Below are 16,909 nucleotides of genomic sequence, written 5' to 3' on the forward strand. Positions count from 1 at the left end.
ATCGCAAACGTTTTGCACCTTTTTTGACGGGTTTTTTACACCACCGTTTGCGATTATTGCATCGCACACAGTTTCGCCGAAGGGTCTCTGATCGTAGTGTCGCGTTAGCACCATCCTGCAGTAGTGATAGAGATAAAAACATTTTGAGAGGCATACTTTTCCCACCAACGAAAATGATTTATAACTCCCAACACTTTCCATGCTAGATATATCATAGGCGGTTCCCAAACAGAAAATAAAGTTTATTCCTTTTTCAACCATACTTTCACTTTCCATGGCTAGCCGTATCCACGGTTGCCCTCCACACCAACACTTTCCAAGGAATTTATTATTTGACAACATAAAGTAAATTCATTTTTCATTTCGGGACTAGGCATCCCTAATACCTTTGCCTTACTCTCGTGCAATGACAAGTGAATAAACACCCATCGTGAGAATAACACATCTAGCATGGAAAATATTGGCCACCCCTCACCGCCTCGCGAGCGGTACGAGCACATAAAAGAGAAATTTATTTTGAAAATTAGAGATGGCACATACAAATTTGCTTAGAACGACAAAAGAATACCGCATATAGGTAGGTATAGTGGACTCATGTGGCAAAACTGGTTTAAAGGATTTTGGATGCACAAGTAGTGATCATACTTAGTGCAAAATGAAGGCTAACAAAAGATTGAGAAGCGACCAACCAAGAAACGAATAATATCATAAGCGAGCATTAAGCATAATTAACACCGAATAATGCACCACAAGTAGGATGTAATTTCATTGCATGACTATTGACTTTCGTGCTTGCATAGGGAATCACAAACCTTAACACCAATATTCTTACTAAAGCATAATTACTCATCAACATGACTCACATATCACATCATCATATCTCAAAACTATTACAAGGAATCAAGTTTATTTTGTCCAATGATCTTCATGAAAGTTTTTATTATATCCTCCTTGGATATCTATCACTTTGGAACTAATTTTCATGTGTTGCTTTTGATAAGCTCAAACAAATATAAGTGAAGATCATGAGCATAATATTTCTTTCTCTCAAAATAATTTAAGTGAAGCAAGAGAGAATTTCTTAAAAAAATTACTAACTCTCAAATAAATCTAAGTGAAGCAAGAGAGCATTTCTTCAAAAATACTAAAGCACACTATGCTCAAAAAGATATAAGTGAAGCACTAGAGCAAAACCATAGCTCATAAAAATTTAAGTGAAGCATAGAGAGCTATCCTAACAAGTCATGCCATAATTTTGGCTCTCTCAAATAGGTGTGTCCAGCAAGGATTCATGACTTAAAACACAAACCAAAACAAGCAGAGACTCATATCATACAAGACGCTCCAAGCAAAACACATAGTATGTGACGAATAAAAATATAGCTTCGAATAAAATACCGATGGTCGTTAGAAGAAAGAGGGGATGCCACTCGGGGCATCCCCAAGCTTAGTTGCTTGCTTCTCTTTGAATAATAACTTGGGGTGCCATGGGCATCCCAAGCATAGGCTCTTCTTACTCCTTATTCCTTCATCCATCGTAAGATAACCCAAAACTTGAAAACTTCAATCACACAAAACTCAACAAAACCTTCCTGAGATCCGTTAGTATAAGAAAGCAAATCACTAGTATAAGTACTGTAGAAAACCAATTCATATTTTATTTCTGCATTATATCTACTGTATTCCAACTTTTCTATGGCAAGAACTCATTAAAGAAAACCATAGAATCATAAAAACAAACACACAACGCAAAGAAAACAGAATCTGTCAAAAACAGAACAGTCTGTAGCAATATGAATATTTCTAATACTTCTGAAACTCCAAAAACCTTGAGAAATTAGGAAAACATGCGCAATTTGTATAATAATCGACTGCAAAAATAATCAGGGCAAAAGCACGTTTCTTTGATTTATGAAAATTATTTTCGTGAGTGCATAAGTTTCTGTTTTTCAGCAAGATCAAACAACTATCACTCAAGAAGATCCTAAAGGCTTTGCTTGGCACAAACACTAATTAAAACACAAAAAACACAATCATAACAGTAGCATAATTGTGCAAACACTCAAGAACAGAAGCAAAGAGCAAAAATAAATTTTACTCATTGGGTTGCCTCCCAACAAGCGCTATCGTTTTACGCCCTTAGCTAGGCATAAAGCAAGGATCTAAGTTTTGTCCTCCGTGGTTTTGGCAACTTTTGTAAGGGTTTTCTCAAACCTGGGAGGCTCTTTTCGCTTCCCTAAATTCTCCGGAAAAGATACCATCTTGAGATCTAAAATATCCAATCGCTTATTGCAAAGAGTAATCAAAGTACTCATGCGATTGATACTACCATTATGATGTTTGAGGGGTTCATTATGCTTTTGTAATTCAACCATATGTTTGTGCAAATCACCAAGTTTGTCCAACATTTGAACTCCCTCTGGGGTAAAAAAGAACCCCTTCTTTTGAGGTGGAACCCCCAAAATCCCTTCTAAATTTTCATAGGCAGCATTGGCATCAAGCTCGATAAAATTCCCTTTGGCGGCAAAATCTAAGAGTTGTCTATGATGCAAAGCCAATCCTATGTAAAAATTACGAAGTAAAATCTTTGCATCTCCTTTTAGGTTGCAAATATGATAAGATTCCATTAGCCTATACCAAGCATCTTTCATATTTTCTCCTTGTCGTTTCTTGAAGTATAAAACTTCAAAATCTGGTGACAAAGGAGGAGTAGGCACACTAGCCATTATGACTAGAAGGCAAGAACAAGGATTGATCTGACGAGAAAATGGCAAACGAAAAAGAGGGTGAATAAAACGACAAATCTTTGCGAAGTGGAGAGAAAACGAGAGGCAAATGGAAAATAATGTAAATTGCGAGGAGATGAGATTTGTGATTAGGAATCTGGTATATGGTGACGATCCTCCCCGGCAACGGCGCCAGAAATTCCTTTGGATGCCTGCTAGAACTACATCGGTATTTCCCCAAAGAGGAAGGGATGATGCAGCACAGTGACGGTAGGTATTTCCCTTAGTGATGAGACCAAGGTTATCGAACAGGTAGGAGAACCAAGAAACTCTACGTAAACAGCACCTGCACACAAATAACAATACTCGCAGCCCGACGTGTAAAAGGGGTTGTTAATCCCTTTCAGGTAGCGGCGCCAGAGATGGCAAACGGACGTGAGAGAGTTGTAAATATTGATAGATCGAACGCCAAATAAAATAAATTGCAGAAAGGTATTTTGTACTTTTGGTTTAATAGATCTGAAAATAAAAGGCAAATAAAATAGATCGTAAAGGCAAATAATATGAGAAAGAGATCCAGGGGCCGTAGGTTTCGCTAGTGGCTTCTCTCGAGAAAATAGCAAACGGTGGGTGAACAAATTACTGTTGGGCAATTGATAGAACTTCAAATAATCATGACGATATCCAGGCAATGATCGTTATATAGGCATCACGTCCAAGATTAGTAGACCGACTCCTGCCTGCATCTACTACTATTACTCCACACATCAACCGCTATCCAGCATGCATCAAGTGTATTAAGTTCATGGAAAAATGGAGTAATGCAATAAGAACGATGACATGATGTAGACAAGATCTATTTATGTAGAAATAGACCCCATCATTTTATCCTTAGTAGCAACGACACATACGTGTCGGTTCCCCTTCTGTCACTGGGATCAAGCACCGTAAGATCGAACCCACTACGAAGCACCTCTTCCCATTGGAAGATAAATAGATCAAGTTGGCCAAACAAAACCCAAATATCAGAGAAGAAATACGAGGCTATAAGCAATCATGCATATAAGAGATCAAATAAACTCAAATAACTTTCACGGATAAAAAGATAGATCTGATCATAAACTCAAAGTTCATCGGATCCCAACAAACACACCGCAAAAAGAGTTATATCATATGGATCTCCAAGAGACCATTGTATTGAGAATTAAACGAGAGAGAGGAAGCCATCTAGCTACTAACTACGGACTCGTTAGTCTACAAAGAACTACTCACGCATCATCGGAGAGGCACCAATGGACATGATGCACCCCTCCGTGATGGTATCTAGATTGGATCTGGTGGTTCTGGACCCTGCGGCGGCTGGAATTGATTTTTGTCGACTCCCCTAGGGTTTCTGGAATAATGGGGTATTTATAGAGCAAAGATTCGGTTCAGGGGGCACCCGAGGTGGGCACAACCCACCAGGGCGCGCCTGGGCCTCCTGGCGTGCCCTGGTGGGTTGTGCTTCCCTCGGAGCACCCCCCAGGCGCTTCTCCAGCCCACTGGATGTCTTCTGGTCCAAAAAAATGTAGAAAAAGTTTTGCTGCATTTGGACTCCGTTTGGTATTGATTTCCTGCGATGTAAAAAGCATGCAGAAAATATCAACTGGCACTTGGCACTATGTCAATAGGTTACTACCAAAAAAAATGATATAAAATGACTATAAAATGATTGTAAAACATCCAAGAATGATAATATAACAGCATGAAACAATCAAAAATTATAGATACGTTGGAGACGTATCAACCACTAGCAACCTTCTGTGGGTGTGTTTAGGGGATTTCAATGAGGTTTTGCGCCCCGAAGAGCACGAGGGTGTAGGAGGGAGGAGTAACGCTCAGATTCAGGCTTTCCGTGACGCCGTCGATGTTTGTATGTTACTTGACGTCGGATATATTGGCAGGTTTTGGACCTTCGAGAAGAAAGTAACGGGGGAATGTATACCAAGGCGCGTCTTGATCGAGCCCTCGCAAATGCAGATTGCCCGGCAAGATTTCCCCTGGCAGACCTAACCCATTTGATAGCGGCCACATCATATCATTGTCCAATATTGTTGAGTCTGAATAGAAAACAGCCGAGACGGTAGAACCCTAGAACTTTTTGTTACGAAGTGATGTGGGAAGGCCATGAGACATGGCGAGACACCATCACTACAGCATGGACATGTGAAGAACTATGCAGTAGGGCAGACCAGCTCCGAACAAAGCTGCAAGCAATTTCACATGATCTGAGAAGGTGGAACGCAAACACCTTTGTAACTGTTCGAAAAGAAATAAAAAGATTGAAGAAAGAATTGGAGAAGCTAAGGTCTAATCTGAGCCGGATTGCACCATCACATATTGAACTAAAGGTTAATGAAATGCTTGTGGAGATGTATCACCGAGAGGAGCTGCTATGGAGGCAGAGGTCCATGATTGATTGGCTAACCTCGGGGGACAAGAATACCGAATTCTTCCACCTGAGAGCTAGCATCTATAGAAAGAAAAATATGATCAAGGCATTACAGAATTCGCTAGGGGTGATGAGTAATGATACTGAGGAGTTGAAGGGATAGGTACATGATTTTTATAAAACTCTATACACTAGCGAGGGGGTCAGCAATATGGGGGCAGTCCTTGAAACAGTACCAACCAAGGTCTCTGCCGAGATGAACGAGATGCTGGTGGCTCCTTACACAGCCGAGGAGGTAAAGAATGCACTTTTTCAATATTTTCCTACCAAGTCTTCCTGTCCGGATGGCTTTCCGGCTCACTTCTACCAGTGCCATTGGGATCTTTGTGGTTCTGAGGTGACTGAGGCAGTACTGAGGATTGTCAGAGGGGAGGACAGTCCGGAGTGCATTAATGACACGGTTTTGGTGTTGATCCCAAAGGTAATGAACCCGTCTTTATTGTCCCAATTTAGACGCATAAGTTTATGTAATGTACAAGATGCATCCAAAGTGGTGGCAAACAGGCTAAGGCAGATTCTACCTAACATCATCTCAGAGGAGCAGTCCGCTTTTGTCCCCGAAAGGCTGATAACTGACAACATAATTAGCGCATATGAATGCCTTCATTTTATGAAACGCATCAGAGCAAAGGTGAACAGTTACAGTGCACTTAAGCTCGATATGATGAAGGCATATGATTGCCTTGAGTGGGACTATCTTATGGCCATGATGTTGAAGTTGGTTTTCACACCATCTTGGGTACAAATTGTGATGAACATGGTGCGACCAGTTTCGTTCTCGGTGCTCTTTAATGGTGTGAGGCTTGATCAATTCACACCTATAAGAGGCATCCAGTAGGGTGATCTGATATCCCCTTATCTCTTATTAATTGCAGCAGAGGGCCTTTCGTGCCTCCTGAAATCCAGTTCTTTGTCACCTCACTTGGAGGGTATCAAGGTGACTACAACGACTCCGGTCGTCAACCACCTACTCTTCGCTGATGATAGCCTGCTACTTTTTAAGGCGAACATTGAAGGGGCTAATGCAGTTTCAAACCTACTGGAGAGTTATTGCTTGGCATCAGGTTAGCATATAAACCATGATAAGTCTTTGATATTTTTCAGTCGTGGGTGCCCACAGGACACTAGAGATAATATGAAGAATACTTTGAACGTTGAAAACGAATCTCTCAGTGATAGATATCTTGGCATGCCAACTGAAGTGGGTCACTCGAAGAATGGGACTTTTAAGTACCTACGAGATGGTGTATGGGAGAAGGTTAGGGAATGGATGGAGAAGCTTTTATCTGCCGCAGGTAAGGAGGCACTGATCAAATCTGTAGTGCAGGCAATACCGGTGTACTCCATGTCATTCTTCTGACTCCCTCGAGGCCTTTGTGAGAGTGTGACTTCTCTGATCCGGCAGTTCTGGTGGAGCAACAAGCAAGGAAAACATAAACCGTGTTGGGTAGCATGGGATGTTATGACAAAGCCCAAGTACTTGGGAGGGCTTGGCTTCCGTGACCTAGAACTCTTTAACCTAGCGTTGCTGGCAAGGCAGTCATGGCGGATCCTTCAAAATCCATCATCCTTGAGTGCCAGGATTTTAAAGTCCGTTTACTTCCCGAAACACGCATTATTTGAAGCCACTCTGGGCCCTCATCCTTCCCAGATTTGGAGATCTATTATTGATGGCAGAGATATAATGGTACATGGTCTTTTAAGAGAATAAGCAATGGAGAAACAACTAATATTTGGTCTGACAATTGGATTCCCAAGGAAAACATGAAGCGGCCACTGACATCTCTCATGCCCGCGCCTCCAAGTAAGGTGTCTGAGTTGATTAATAGCACAACCTCATCTTGGAACGAGCAACTAGTGCGATTAGTTTTCATCCCTATAGATGCGGAAGCGATCATGGCTATTCCTCTTTGTACTAGGCAAGTGGAGGACTTTTGGGCATGGAGTGAATATAGAAGGGGAATCTTTACTGTCAGGTCAGCATATAAGACGATCCAGTGAGTCAAACTCAGCAGGGAGGCATGTTTAGATGGAGAGGAGGGTTCGTTTCACTCTTATTTGGACAGCATGGGATGGAAAAAATTATGGGGGATCAAGGTCCCATCAAAGCTGAAAAACTTTCTTTGGAGATTGGCACAAAACTCTATACCTACATCAGCTCTTTTAAACCATCGCAATATGTCAAACACAGGAGCTTGTCACCTTTGTGGAGCAGAGGATACATGGCGCCATGCCTTGCTGAACCGTGCCGTCTCCAGGAGCACTTGGGCGCTGTCTTTGGAGTCGATCATCGACAACCTGAGTAAGCATTGAGATGATAATGCGAAAACATGGTTGTTCTCCATGCATGAATCTTTATCGCATGATGACTTCATTGCCTTCATCGTTACCCTTTGGGTGTTGTGAGGAGCTCATCGAAAGGCAATTCACGAGCAAATTTATCAGAGTTCTTTCTCCATTCATGGCTTTTGTCCAGTCCTATTTATCCGAACTGAAATGCATCGAGAAGAAGTCAGTACAGCAAGTTAACCCACCAAGGACTCAACAACTACCTTGGACCGCACCACCTGCGGGTATGGCAAAATTGAACGTTGATGCAGCCGTAGGGAGAGGAGGAAGATATGGTGCAGTGGGGGCGATAGCTAGAGATGCCGAGGGCGTGTTCCTGAGGGCTTCAGCAATTGACTTTCCCAACAATGGAGATTCAGCTGTCCTCGAGTGTTTGGCAATAAGAGAAGGCCTGGCCCTATCAGATGATCTATATGAGCGAAGGATCAAGGTGGTGTCGGATTGCAAAGTGGTGATCGATGATATCTGTAGCAAGAATCCGACTTCCTATGGCGCAATCATTCATGAAGTAGTAGATCATAAGAGTACTTTTATTTCACGTACTCTTAGTCATGAGTCCAGGAGCTCGAATGTCGAGGCTCACAAACTCGCGAAGCATGATTTATCCCTACCGGCTGGCCGACATGTGTGGCTTGGGCAGCCGCATGGTCTTACCTTCGTACGTGTAAACATTGTGACGGTTTGAATAAAGCTTTGGAGTTTGTCTAAAAAAAGTTGTTCCTTTGATTGATTTGTTCTTTTCTCTTTTTTTGTGGGAATTCTTTTCTTTTTTTAAGAGTGAGATATTTGTTCCTTTTTAACATAGTACTAGTAAGTATGCACGTGCAACGCACGTCTCGACTAAAATATATTTCATTATGAAACATAGTAATTCTATTAACAATGTAAACCTACTTTCTGTGAAGCTGAAATCTCATGCAGATAGCATATAATTTCTAAGTCCTTAAAATGACTGGAAAATATCATGCTTTATGAATACATTCCCAAGTCCATTGCATAACAAGTACCAAATATCGTTAACTAATTGATACAAAATCAGTCCATGAAGAAAATTAAATTGTGACCAAGTATATTTGCATTATGCCGCCCCCCTCCGGTAGTGCATCTTGGCAACCAACGCCATCACCAATACCTCGCGGGAAACCATGGTAATATGTAGATACTCATCATGTAACGCAGATATAATTGTTTGTCATACTCGCAGCCATGACCTCTTAAACTGCATAACTGACATAATTCACGTGTTATTCATAGCTTAGAGTAATCATTGGATCTAAACTAAACTAAATTTGAGGTATAATATTCCCAACCAAAGAAAAATACATTTTCAATCTTATTTTCTTTTAGTTGGTACCTAAGAATGTGCCACTGCCAATAGGCACCGGGAAAAAAGATATGCAAGTGTGTATATAGAGGCAACGGAAATTAGTAGTTTCCACAGAAGCTCATCAAATGACATAATTCATCATAGTTCTGGGATACAAGTTTGAAAACATTGCTAGTCTTTTTTCTTTTGAGATACAAGTTTGCGCATCTAAGAAACAAAAGATTGCTAGTTCACACAGAAACAAACCATCAAGTTGCATCAATAAGACATCCTCGCCCCTGCGGTTGTACCAAGCAATGTCAGGAACACGTGAAATCAGTCATAGAACTCGCTAACGTACAAATCAGATGCACAAACCACTAAAGGTGGAACCACGCTTACTCATAATCTGAAGGTCCTAGCCAATGTAGTTCATTTATGGTCATTTAGTGTTAATCCTTCCATGACAAGGTCCAGAGCAACGAAGGTATTTGCAACCTGTTATTCCAAATAGTAGTAAGCTTCTCTCGTGAACGCTCACAATAAAGCACACACCCAGTTTTTAATAGTTTGGAAAATAACAACAGAACATTGGGATTATATAAGTCAAATAGCTCTTAGTGAGAAACAACAAAATCCAATAGTAGTATGAAACAGATAAAAACAATAAAAATATCCATACCATGATGACCTCCTGATTTCAATAATCTCCTCGTTCCCCTAGAATTCCCATTCTACCTCTAAAAAAAATGGTTCTTCATCGCGGTAGAACGAGCTCAGGGCGCGTCCTCGTCGTCGCCATTAGCTCGCCAAAGAAGCAGTGGACGCAGAGCAACACGTGAAGCCGGAGCCCGAGTGGTCAACGGTGGCCGGGATACAAAGCAACACGTGCAAAGGGAGCCCTCGCTGTCCGCAGTGGCCGGGAAACAAAGCAACACGTCGCAAGAGCCCCCTCTGGTTGGAGGCGGCCGGGAAACACGTGCAGCTGGAGCCCCTGTGGTCGGCGGCGTCCAGGATACAGGGCAATCAGAGCAACACGTGCTACATGGCCTCCCCGCCATGCCGGTCCAAGGGCGTCCTGTTCGTCGCCCCCCTCGAGTCGTCGCCCGTGATGAACACCTCGGCATACGCGCGCAGCAACCCCACATCGACGACCTGCACACCCATCTGCATGGCTTCAGGTCGGCTGCGCACACCGTCGTTGTCGCACCGTTGCGGGCCGATTAGTTGATAACTGAATTTAGTGTTCATACTTGTTAACTGAATTAGCCTATGTAGCCCTTGCTACTTGTACATTTTCAGACCTGACAATTGAATTTACTTTGGAAAAAGAGATTAAGCATTCCATTTCCTTGCACAAACAAATCGACCTGGCGTTACCTTGGCATCGGCGGATCTATTGTTCATATACCTTTTTCGGACCTCAAAGCCCTTTTGATCACCACAGCTAAACCAAAATGCCCAAGCTTCATCCGAATTTTTAAAATCCATGCAAACATGAGGTACCAAAACGGAAAATATAGCTATGCAATTGTAAAGTGATCATCAGCAAAAAAAACTTATGCAAGTGCCATATTTCAGGATGAGAGAAAAGTAAAAGTGAAAGGGAAAGCTTGGTACCTCATGTTGGCATGGTACGATGTGTTAGCCTCTTCTTCCATCTCAGTAGACAAAATACAACCCCGGCTGATTCTTCTTCTTATAAAAGGGAAAGCTTGATCAAGTTGAAAGCAGTCTTGTGATCAGAATTCTGTCAGTTCTAGGGAGCTATTCATGGGAACATGGCATGAGAAAGAGAAACTTCAGACTTACGCACCAGATTGAAAAGGAGAACAGGTCGTCCTCACGGGCTGCTTCTTCCACGAATAAAAGGGCAGAGGTTGATCATGTTGAAAGCAATCGGATGTTCCTAATTCCATTAATTCCAGTTAGCGATTCATGGGGAAGATAGCAGGAGAAAAGCAAACTTCAGAATTCGTACAAGATTAAGCATGTCGTTCACCAGCGATTGACTCCTTCACCAGAACGCGATTGAAGAACAGCGCAGGTCGTTCTCCTCGACCCACTCCTTCACCAGAGCGGGCTCACCCTGCGGCTCGACTCCAGGGACTTCCTCCCGGAGGAGCAGGGCCGGCACCAGAGATACAGGTCCCACGTGCTCGCCCGCCTACACAGCGACTCCCCGGGCCCCCGATCTGAAGCCGGCCAAGACCACGCCGGTCTTCGAGGCGTTGGCAACAGAGACACAGGGGCCGTGGTGTCCGCCGTCGGGCAGGGAGCGGTGAGTACTTCTCGCGTGTCGGAGTGGGCCGGCTCGCGCGGCAGCTCTACATGGTGCTCGGCGGCGGTAGCGACGTCACCTGGCTGCAGTGTCAGCCCTGCGCCGACACATTATGTAGATCCACCGGCACGTACAGGATACCCACCATCGCCTGGTGCTGATGCGCCGCAAAATCAGTCGCAGGTCTTGGACTTCCGGTGTTCGACCAATCCTCTCCACCACCGATTCCTCTTCTGCGGAGGCGCAACCGGCTAGGGTTCGGGGGCTATGGAAGCGGGAAGGATGTGAGGGACGGAGCAGGCCTAACAGCGCAGCGACGCGGCAGAGGCGGAGGCCCGATGCAGGTACGAAAAAAAAACGCCTTACTGTCAAATCGTTACTTTTCACTTATGGGTGGCATGGTGGGTAATTTTCTTTAAAGGTGGAGTACGGCCAGTCAATGTAATTTGCTAAGTGCACACAGAGTATGGATTAGATTAACGCTGGCGGTTAGATTAAGTTAGTAGGTCTAATCATGCAGTGGTAATGGGTCCATGTACATTTTCTGAAATGCACTGAGGGTAATTATGGGGTGAACTTAGGAAAAATCTTGTTGGATTGTTTAATAGTAGTGGAGATAGACGCAAGCGCTCATATGAACGCGCATACATTCATCCCTATGAACGCAGATACGCACACCTTGTCCCTACGAGCATCTCCGAGAGACTGAACCGGCATATCATCTTGAGATTTTACGAAGTCACCGTAGGCGTCTCGTAGTCGACGCGAACGTCTCCTCTCACTGAAAGCGTATCGCCGGAAAACATGTTCAACCATTCACGTACATTTGGAAGTATTTAAAGATGTTGTAAAAAAAGAAATTTGTGAGATATTTATAAGAAGAAAGGGGGTTACTCGAGGAACATTTCAGTTGCATCCTCCAGGTTCTGACCAAACAATTCCTCCTCCACGACTTGTGCAGAGGGTGAGCTTTCCACAATTGTTGGTTGAATGAAGCACTTCCATTCTCCCAAAACGATTTTCCTCCTAATGATCCCATAGTTGACTGATGAACAATAATATCAAAATCATGTTTGTTGTAGCCAAAAGCTCAAAGGTGGCAAGACCGAGTAAATTGCTCAAAACTACCACATGTGTGGCTAGGGTACTCCAAACTATTTTTTTTTTGCCAAAAATCACAAAATACCACCGCTTCTGCGCCAAGTGGATAACAAATAGCACTAATTCGAAATTGAGCGCGTCTAATAGCAGAACTGACGGGTGGGACCCATCTGTCCAGGCTGATGTGGCGAAGACTAGTCCTAGTCAATCATTGACCTGCTGAGGTGGACGGGGATCCCACCTGTCAGCCACACACCTCTTGTCTCCTCCCCTTCTTCCTTCCCATCGGAGCGGCGGCCATGGAAGAACAGCGGCGGCGGCTGACCCTGCCCGCACCGGCGAGGCCGAACCCCCGCGCCCCAGCATCCTCCGGCTAGGCCGAGCCTCCCGCGCGAGCCCCTCCCGCTCCGGCAAGGCCGAAGCCCTCGTGCCCGCGCTCCTGCCAGCTCCAGCAAGGCCAAGCCCGCATGCCCGCACCCCTGCCCGCTCTGGCGAGGCCGAGGCCCTGCGCCCTGCCCGCTCCGGTGAGGCCGAGTCCCCGCGTGCGCACGCTCCTGCCCGCTCCGGCGAGGCCGAGTCCCCCGCGTGCTCGTGCCCCTACCCGCTTCGCGCGGTCGAGGCCCCGCGTGCCCGCTCCGTCAAGGTTGAGGCACAGCGTGCCCGCCCGCCTGACAGGTGCGCCGGGTGGTCAGTCACTACGGCGGTGTTGCAGCTCAACGCCCATCTGCGCCGCGCCGTCGAGTTTGATGTGGTAGGCTCGTTGGGGAGGAGGCAGCGCGCCACGACGCCTTGCAGGATGCATCCGGCGGCCGGTGCCTGGATCTGACGGCCGGTGCCGGGGGGAGCTCGTAGGGCGGCGCCGCCGTGTGAGGTGAGGTGGCTGGAGCGGACGACGGAAGAAGGTCGAGCGCAGGGAGATGTGGTGTCACGGGTGCAGGAGAGATGAAGCAAGAAAAAAAGATAAAATACTTGACTCATTGACACGTGGCCCGTGGTCTAACTCAGCATGTTGTCCACGCAAGCATGCCACATCAGTCTGACAGGTCGGCTCAACCTGTCAGTTTTGCTGTTAGAACGAGCTAACGCAATAATCAGTATGTTTTGTTATCCACTTAGCGCAGAAGCGATGGTCTTTTGTAATTTTGGACAGAAATGATAGTTTTAGAGTACCCTAACCATAAATATGAAATTTACTCTGCCAAGGGCCACCTCTCTCCGTCGAGGCTGGACATGACTGCACCAAGTGAGATGCCTCTTCCACACTCATGGAAAGGAAAGGGAGCTCTATGCAGCGGCTAGTTTATGCTTCAGTCAACGCAAGAAATGCATGCAATAAAATTCTTAATAATCCAATTGATAGCTTACGAAACAAATAATTTCCTTCTGTAAATAGAAGATACGCAAATCTTCTCCGTGTTTTAAAAACAGAAGGAACAGAAGCTGAGTCGTCGTGTATTCGTACTTGTTCTGTTCAGAAAACAACATCGCAATATATTGCCAAAAAGAAAAGTAGGGGAGGATCGTGTTGGTGCCCCGCGGCCAAACGTTCGGGGAAGAACCAACCATGCCGCACCGACCAGGTCGCTGCCGCAACAAAACCGACGCGGAAACGAGTGGAAAAGTCCCGGTTTTTCGCCGTCACGGCGAGGGCGAGGCCCCGCCTTTAACCCCGGGCGCGCCGTTTGTTAAAACCCGCGTCTTTGACTCGCTCCGGCCCCCGTCCCGTGCCATCCGGCTCCCTTGAGTCCAAACCCAGCAACCGGAGCGGCGAATCTCGGCAGGCACCACCGCCCATCAAGCAGCCGCTGCCGAGGCGAGCGATGACTGCCGGCGCCGGGAGCGCGGGCGCGTTCCGGCGGGCGGTCGACAGGGCGTGCGCGGCCGCCAGGGGGGCGCGGCGCGCGCTGGCGCGGTTCGCGCCGCGGCCGTCGGCGTTCGGCGCGGCGGCGGACGCGGAGGCCGCGGCGGTGCGCGGGGTCCGCAACGCGCGCACGTTCCGGTACCACTACGCCTCGCTGCAGTGGGCGCTCCTCCTCGCGTCGCTGGCCGCGGCGGGGCACCGGGCGTCGGTGCTCTTCCTCATGGCCGCCTCCAAGGTCCTCCTCGTCTGCCTCGGCCTCCTCGCGCCGTTCCCGCGCTTGGCGCTGCTCCGCCGGCTCGTCGCCGCGGCGTTCGTCGCGCTCGTGCTCGCCGACATCGCCGCGGCCGGCGCCGTGGCCAACCTCATGGCCGCGCTGGCGGTGGGCGTCCCGGTCATCGTGCTCCACGCCTCGTTCCGCGTCCGCGACGACCTCGAGGGGCCCTCCACGGAGAACGGCGAGGAGGAGGCGGCGGTCGTGGAGAAGAGGGAGGACGGCGATGCCGAGGCAGGCCCCACGCGGCGGTCCACGGCGGTGGCGCCACGATCGCCAAAATGACGGACGGTGCGAGCAAGGCGGCTGGCTGATCGATCAGACGATTCAGAGTCTTGGTCAAAACTGTCTCACGATCTTGACTGCTTCTTGATATAGATCAATCATACTACTGGTACTCGTATTTTTGGCTGAAGTTTCGAATCGAATCGGCTAATACTCCTATAACAACTGGACGATGAATGAGGATTACGTAGACCCGATGTGAATGCATCCATTTCCTTGGTATCTGTTGGACTATCTTTGATCATATATACACTTAGCAGAAAGGAATGAAATACATAATCAAAATTGGCACTCGGATTTACTGTGACAATATACATTTTGAACATTTTGTCAGGTGCATCGATCTGAATGCGAGCTTTGCATTCATCTCGACCGCAGCGACGGGTGAACGGCTCTGTTCGCACCGCCAGTCCTGCAATGTGGGAGTACAACTAATATCTCTCTAAAATTATCTAATCTAGCATAGGAATCCCCGAGAAATTTTCTTTTCCTTCTTCTTCCTTTGTGACCGTTTCCACCACGTGCCGCATTTGTGTTGCTGCGATGGTGATTGCGTGCTTGTTTGCATTTGCTTGTTTGAAACACAAGTTTCTGAATTTAGGCCGATATATTTAATTTTTGGGTCGGCGATGCAAATATAATACTCCACGTATCAACCGATATAGAACCACACACTAATCTTTATTTGACCCAATATGTCCACCGGAATAAACCAGTGCGCACGTGACACGGATGTGGTAAAGAAATTGAAAAAAAATGTATTTACAAAATCATCATAGCTATAATACCTAGGGGTTTCATCATTTATGCCATTAACTGTGTTAGCGCATGCTAAAAAATGCCACTAAGCATCATTACTGTTAGCTCAAAACCCGTTTACCATGTTATAATGATCAAAACACCCATGGACCAACATGACAGCCCCCCTTTATCTCACTACGATAGTGTGGGTCCCACTCAACCCCCAATAGCGTCCTTAATTTCCTCTAAAACTAATCCCTTGCTTATTGCTGACAAGTGGGACCCATGCTTTATCATTGTGAGATCGGACATGTTGGTCTAGGCATATTTTGGTCATATGACATGTTCAACAGGTTTAACCTGATAGTGATAGTGTAGAATCGCGTTTTGAGCGAACATCTAATGCAACAATGCCATTTTTTTATAAAGCATCTCATGGAATGATGGCACTTTTTAGCAGTTGTAACTTCTGATGGCAAAATTGAGCAGCGAGACGACTAGTGGCAAAATGATAAAAACCCTAATACATAAATAGTTCATCCCCACTATCATATTTCTCTTGACATGCAACCTATCCACCTCAGCAATTACGCCACATCAACAACTCTTCCTTGCATGATACCACGGTTTGCACACTGATACTTTTTTTGCATTCTATTACGGAACTGACCGAACATAAGTGGACCGGAACAAACTGAACCAAAACAAATCTTTCCCTTCCTCAGCCGAGTCAAGTCGCAACACATCCAAGTCTGCTGAATACACTACCAAGTGAGTTGAATCTAGGCTGGTTATATCTCCTTTTCCCTTTTGTAACTATCTCTCGAGTTGTATTTCTTCACTTATTTTGACGTTTACAGTAAACTATAAAGCATAGATAACTGATATAGCATAGATAATGTCCACTGTTAGAGACAACACATGAAGCAAGGACGCATGTAGACCTATCAAGCATGTCTTTTTTGGTAGGATGTGCATATAACATTTAAGGCTAGCAAAAACTGGAGACAAAACTTGAAGCGAGGAGACGTGTAGACCTATCAAACATATAACATTTAAGGCTGGCAAAAACTTGAGACAAAGCTTGAAGCGAGGAGACATGTAGACCTGTCAAGCGTGTATTTCTTGCGAGATGTACATGTAGTCTTTAAGCCTAGCAGAACCTTTCATATGTCCAATTTTTGTACATATATTTATCTCTGATGATATATTGATATGAAGTTAATTGCTCCTTATTAGCCATATTATGTATATAGTTCCATATGTTTGCTAGACATTAAGAAAACTACAAGATTTATTATTGCATGATACTCCCTCCGTAAACTAATATAAGAGCGTTTAGATAACTACTTTAGTTATCTAAACGCTCTTATTACGGAGGGAGTAATAATTATATATATTTTTGTGTATTAACAATTATAGTTATTGATTATTCTTTGTCATGTTTCATGCTACCATGCTCAGAAAAGGAATAATCTACAAGTTAACATGCTAATG

At 45.4% G+C, this 16,909-nt stretch overlaps 1 protein-coding gene and 1 long non-coding RNA gene across 10 annotated transcripts; one reads left to right on the forward strand and one right to left on the reverse strand.

The window, feature by feature from the left end:
• Positions 1-8,288: 8,288 nt before the first annotated feature.
• Positions 8,289-11,789, reverse strand: LOC123181662 (uncharacterized). 9 transcript variants are annotated; one of them, XR_006491799.1, is made up of 5 exons: positions 10,854-11,785; positions 9,555-10,781; positions 9,275-9,370; positions 9,140-9,171; positions 8,289-8,785 (listed from the first exon to the last, which is right to left on the reverse strand). It is a non-coding gene; the product is annotated as an uncharacterized lncRNA (long non-coding RNA). The 9 variants fall into 9 exon arrangements; XR_006491796.1 differs by having other exon boundaries at positions 8,289-8,793; XR_006491795.1 differs by having other exon boundaries at positions 8,289-8,793; positions 9,275-10,781; positions 10,854-11,788.
• A 2,025-nt stretch (positions 11,790-13,814) lies between these two features.
• On the forward strand, positions 13,815-14,964 carry LOC123181659 (uncharacterized). Its single transcript, XM_044593979.1, has one exon. It carries the CDS (start codon positions 14,075-14,077, stop codon positions 14,669-14,671), a length of 597 nt encoding a protein of 198 aa, XP_044449914.1. The 5' UTR covers positions 13,815-14,074; the 3' UTR covers positions 14,672-14,964.
• The last annotated feature ends 1,945 nt before the right edge of the window (positions 14,965-16,909 follow it).

The sequence above is a fragment of the Triticum aestivum genome, chromosome 1D (genome assembly GCF_018294505.1).
Source record: "Triticum aestivum cultivar Chinese Spring chromosome 1D, IWGSC CS RefSeq v2.1, whole genome shotgun sequence".
Lineage (NCBI taxonomy): Eukaryota > Viridiplantae > Streptophyta > Magnoliopsida > Poales > Poaceae > Triticum > Triticum aestivum.

What these genes read in the sequence shown, in the direction of transcription:
- LOC123181659 (XM_044593979.1), top strand. Translation starts at nt 14,075, where the DNA reads ATGACTGCCGGCGCCGGGAGCGCGGGCGCGTTCCGGCGGGCGGTCGAC.